Source organism: Cicer arietinum, chromosome 5, assembly GCF_000331145.2.
Source record: "Cicer arietinum cultivar CDC Frontier isolate Library 1 chromosome 5, Cicar.CDCFrontier_v2.0, whole genome shotgun sequence".
In the NCBI taxonomy this organism is placed as follows: domain Eukaryota; kingdom Viridiplantae; phylum Streptophyta; class Magnoliopsida; order Fabales; family Fabaceae; genus Cicer; species Cicer arietinum.
The window spans coordinates 59,988,320-59,994,066 of record NC_021164.2 but is presented as its reverse complement, the minus strand read 5'-3'; the positions used below and the strand labels follow the sequence as shown (position 1 = coordinate 59,994,066).

Below are 5,747 nucleotides of genomic sequence, written 5' to 3'. Positions count from 1 at the left end.
CCTACATTCATTCAACGGCTCACGAACACATAGTAGGTACACATCAATGCAAATAAAAACAATTGGGGCTTCCATCTAACGATTAGCAAAATACATTAGTAACTTAAAACAAGTTTATTAAAAATAAATAGAAGAGTTTCAATTAAGCCATACTCTAAGTGTCTATGTTGTGGTAAGTAACTCCAAATTAAGTTTAAGCATTTTCATTTATTATTGTGGTTATGTAATTTGATTACTAAAACGACAATAAAACGTATTTATGTCATTATTTGCGAACAAAAATGTATCAATAAAAGTTGATTTATTTAGTCATAACTCATTTTGACTTATAAATAAGATCAGAGAAAATAAGTTGTTAAGTGATCACTTTTTAGATACATACATCTAAATAGTTTGACTAGATTAATGATCGGTTGTATGCATCTACGAAAAAAGTACACTTGAATATATAAGTCCTCATAGTTTGATAATATGTGCAAAGGCTAAACCAATATCAACCATTCACATTAAATTAATGGAAGTAAATAGAGTACAAACCTTGGCTTCTAACCAGCTGAAGGAGCTTCCACCCCAATTCATTCGACCAGCCAACGAAAGGCCAGAGAATACCAAGGCTTTGGAGGGTGTTGCTGTGCCTATAATCTCATTATCTCAATCACACAATCTTTTGGTGAAGAAAATCACTGAAGCTGCATCTGAGTGGGGTTTCTTTGTCATAATTAACCATGGTATATCAAAAAAACTAATCCAACGTGTGAAAGAGGTGGGCCATGAGTTCTTTTCCCTTCCTCAAAAAGAGAAAGAGCCATATGCAAATGACCCATCTAGTGGTAAATTTGAAGGATATGGGACTAAAATGACAAAGAATTTAGAAGAAAAGGTTGAGTGGTTGGATTATTATTTTCACCTCATCAATCCTCCTTCTCGGGTGAATTATGACTTATGGCCCAAAAGCCCTACTTCATACAGGTTTGTGTTTACATCATCTATGTGTTTATTTTGGACCCAGTTAACCAACATTCGAGATTTTTTTATACTGCAGTCAGGATATCAATGGATGTTCGGTCAAGATCAAATAATTAAAATTTAATTTTGATATTTTTAATTATAAAATTAAAATATGTATTTTTTTTGAATCGTGTGATCTTGAACTAATAGTTTAAAAAGTCTTAAATGGATGAATTTGAGATTACATAGCTATATGGACCCCTAATTTGTTTACGTTAGACAATTATACCGTCAATTCATTCTATTTGAAGAAACGTCAATTCATTTTATTTGAAGAAATCTCAATCCTTAGATTGGTGGAGAGATCAACATTCTCAATGGTTAAATTAATGTAATCATTGAGATTTTGTAGAAAGAACCAAGGAGCTTAAGAAAATCAAAGTTGGTGTGGTAATTGCTCTTTTGCATTTAGGTTTCAATTTGTTTTATTTTATTTTTTGTATATACACGAGAATATAAATACTACAAAAAAACATACATACAACTGCAATATACTGAGTTTAAATCTAAAATATGATTGTCAACTTAACAATATCGACATTTATCATGAGCTAAATTTCAATTTGGTTATGCTTATATAAGAGCTAGAAGTTGAAATCTCTAAAGTGAATTAATTAATTCAGAAAGTTTAGCTCTTAAATTTTTATATTTCTATTTTGAAATCTCCAAATTTTGCTCCTTATGACTTATAAATAGTTGAGTACAAAAATGACTTATAAATAGTAACTGGATTTAATTTATATACACGAACAATATAAATATATTTTAAACTGTCAGTTAATCATAACCGTCGAATAATAAAAATATTTGATTTTTACTTTGATCACCTCTAAAATTCTAAACTAATTGGTTGTAATTGATTGATAATATAAAACTAAACTTATTATTCTAACAATACATAGAAGTTAAACTCATAATAATTTTAGAGTATCTAACAAGTGTCCAGACGCATTAAACTTTTGAACTACTCCCTCCAGTTTTATATATAAAAAAAATTTGAGATTTTTTTGTTTTTATATACAAGAAAAAAGTTACAATTATTAAGATGTATTTATTGTTTAAATTACTTTTATACTCTTAATTAAGATATTTGTCTTTTTAAATATTATTAGTGGATATTTAATGTCTTGCAGATATATGTTAAAAATAATTAAAAAAAATTAAAACAATTAATGAATACATTATTTTGATGTTTTTTGTTGTTGTTATTTTCTCTATAATATTGTTTTGTGTGTGACAGGGAAGTGACTCAAGAATACAATAAAGAGATTTTAAGGGTGACAGACAATATTTTGGAGCTTTTGTCTGAAGGGCTAGCATTGGAGAGTAAGGCTTTGAAGAATCACTTGGGAGGTGAAGAAATAGAATTAGAAATGAAGATAAATATGTATCCACCATGCCCACAACCTGAATTAGCATTAGGGGTTGAGCCTCACACTGACATGTCTGCCCTTACCTTACTTGTCCCAAATGATGTTCCAGGCCTCCAAGTTTGGAAGGATAATAATTGGGTTGCAGTCAACTACTTGCAAAATGCACTCTTTCTGCACATTGGTGACCAACTTGAGGTAATAACATATAATTCTTTTTAGTAAACTCAAAAAAAAGTCTACTAAAATCCTCACTTGTTTCAGATCTACAAATAAAAATTTATTTGGCATAAGCTTTATTATAAAAACAAAAATGTTCCATATATTATAAACTTATTTTAGGCGTTATTTATTATTGAAAATTATTGGATTGACTCAGTTTTAATTTAATGGGTTATATCATATAATTTATACAAACTCAAAGAACTTTAAGTTTGTGTAAAGAGAATAAAATTCAATGTTAAATCTAATGAATGTCCTTGTTAATTCATGGTAGGTTATGAGCAATGGGAGGTACAAGAGTGTCTTGCATAGAAGCTTGGTGAACAAGGAACACAAGCGCATGTCATGGGCCGTATTTGTTGCTCCTCCACATGAGGCAATGATTGGGCCTCTTCCTCTACTTGTCAATGATCAAAACCCCCCCAAATTTTCAACAAAAACATATGCTGAATACCGTTATCGCAAATTCAACAAGATTCCACAATAAGAATATTAATTAGTTTATCTTCTTTGTAACAACATTGAATTTTTAATCCGAAGATGCATTTGAAAATGTTTAATTGAGTATATGATTTTATCTTATTATAACTAGAGAAGAAAACAATTATAATTTTTTTTTCCACAAAATTTGGTGACGAAATTAGAGATACATTGCATATTTTTCTTCTCCAAATCTTCATCTCTAATATATTTTTTATAAAAATGGTCACTAAATAGGTCTCAATCAACACAAAGTAGTTTTATGCCTTGATATCATTAAGTAGAACTCAACAAGATAGCAACAACTAACAATTGAAATAAGTAGTATGTGTGTGTTTGACTTACAACTCATACATTTCATTTTAAGGTCCAACTTCAAATTACATACAGACAGAAACTCCTATACATATAACTACAAAATTAACATTAGACCAAAAAAAGAAATAAAAGTACAATTAACAGAATTCACTATCTTGGCCCTGAGATATTCTGTGAAGATATATAAGAAAAGGCACTAATGATAGGTGTTGAATCACGTGGTTGTTGTTGAATCATTATCACAGAACCATTCTCATTATCTTCTTCTATAACAGAAGCCTCACTAAACCTACGACCATAGAACCTCAAGAAATGCAAAGATTCCATCCTAGGTTGTGGCAATGAAGTCCCACCTTCCAACATTCCAACCACACTAACCATGTTTGGCCTAAGTGTTGGTTCCTCATGAACACAACACAATGCAATCCTAACAAGTTTCTCCACTTCATCAAATGTAACACGTCCTTCTAACCTTGGATCAGCCAAATCCATGTAACTCCTTTGTTCATGCATCTCTAATGCATATAATGGAAAATAAACAAGTCCTGTTGCCGACGAGTTCGAAGAATTTCCACTATTATTAGTACTATTATTCTCATCCATATTGCTATGACGACTTCGACTTCTTGATCGAAAAGAACAGTTTTTCCTTCCACTAACCAATTCAAGAAGCACCATTCCAAAACTATATACATCTGTTTTTTCAGAAATTGCTGAATTTGTTAACCACTCTGGTGCAAGATAACCACGAGTTCCTCTCATTGTTGTAAACAAACCAGATTGTTGAGGACTAAGAAGTTTCGAAAGTCCAAAATCAGATATCTTAGCTTGAAACTGATCATGCAGAAGAATATTCTCTGGTTTTATATCACAGTGAATTATCTTCTGATCACATCCACTGTGAAGATATGCAAGTCCACGCGCTGTTCCGAGTGCAACATCCAACCTCTCTTGCCATTCCAAAACCGGTCCATTACCGAAGAGGTTTCGATCGAGTGAACCGCGGTTCATGTACTCGTAAACCAACATTCTGTGTCCCCTTTGAGCGCAAAAGCCTTTCAGTCTAACTAAATTAACATGGTGAATGTTACCAATGACAGCAATCTCAGTAAAAAAATCTTTTTTACCTTGAACTCCAATGTTCATTATTTTCTTTACTGCTACAATATTATTATCAGGTAAAACACCTTTGTACACTACGCCGAATGCACCAGATCCTATCAGAGTCTTGAAATTCTCAGTAGCTACCTCTAGTTCTTCGTAATCAAACCTTGAAGGTAATCCAGGAATGTAGAATGCTTCATGATCTAAGTCCCCTGAAGAATGTGAGATTGAAATTGATTTCCCTAATTTCACATCTTGATTCTTTGACTTTCTGAATTTTCTCCATATCAGTAAAAAAACTGCCATTACAAGAATCATCCCAACAATTGGTAATAGCACTGCAGCTATAACAGGAAATCTCTCTTTTTGAGAATTTTTTTTATTATTAGTTAAGATATTGACTTTAATCAATCCTAACATGTCTTCTTCACCTTTATTACTAATTGATCCCAACTCATTTTCAATCATAAAACAAGACCTTGAAGAATTTCTATACAAAATTCCCAAACAAGAACAGTTACTTAAACAAAATCCTTGACAGACAGATAAATTAACTCCATACATAAATGGATCAGAATAAATATTTCCAAAGTACCCTACACCATACCCTATAATCAAAAATGAAACATCTGAAGAATTTGATTCACTATGATTATTGGTACAAGCTAATGGCAAAGAATTGGATCCATCATTTGGAACACAACCACCAACATTACCTGATGCAACATGAAAATTTGGAGGACAAGAACAAAGTGGTGAAGAAGATAAAGTGTTATCAGTACATAAACCAACTCTTCCACAAGCTAATGGAATTTGACAACCATCATCTGGACCAACAAATTCCTGCTTCAAATTTGTTCCTGAAAAGCTACTAATTGTAAACTGTCCATTGAAATCCAATTTCACAACGTGAAAATTGGATACTGATAAACCGATTTGATAAACAAGTACTTTTTCATCATAACCAAAGACATAAAAACCTGTTGTGTTTACTGTCATGTATTCAACAGAATAATTTGAATTCTTGTAAGCTTTTGAATCCATTGAAAGTTTCCAATATGTTTGTCCATACCATTGAAGAATTGCATCAGAAGAAGTGATTATAAGCTTGTAATTTCCTGTTGAAAAATTTGAATTTGATACAGAACTTGACAGTGATGTTCCAACTGATAAACTCTGTCCAATAACAATTGTATCAGTTGGATGATGAAAACTCTCCCAAACAGAAACATTGTTTTGACCAAG

The 5,747-nt window shown here is 31.6% G+C and overlaps 2 protein-coding genes across 2 annotated transcripts; one reads left to right on the top strand and one right to left on the bottom strand.

Annotated features, from left to right (window-relative positions):
• Positions 1 to 467: 467 nt before the first annotated feature.
• Positions 468 to 3,166, top strand: LOC101504604 (flavonol synthase/flavanone 3-hydroxylase-like). The gene is made up of 3 exons (XM_004500529.3): positions 468 to 969; positions 2,249 to 2,576; positions 2,875 to 3,166. Exons 1-3 carry the CDS (start codon positions 515 to 517, stop codon positions 3,085 to 3,087), a joined length of 996 nt encoding a protein of 331 aa, XP_004500586.1. The 5' UTR covers positions 468 to 514; the 3' UTR covers positions 3,088 to 3,166.
• A 158-nt stretch (positions 3,167 to 3,324) lies between these two features.
• Positions 3,325 to 5,693, bottom strand: LOC101504271 (G-type lectin S-receptor-like serine/threonine-protein kinase At5g35370). Its single transcript, XM_004500528.4, has one exon. It carries the CDS (start codon positions 5,544 to 5,546, stop codon positions 3,549 to 3,551), a length of 1,998 nt encoding a protein of 665 aa, XP_004500585.2. The 5' UTR covers positions 5,547 to 5,693; the 3' UTR covers positions 3,325 to 3,548.
• Positions 5,694 to 5,747: the final 54 nt, after the last annotated feature.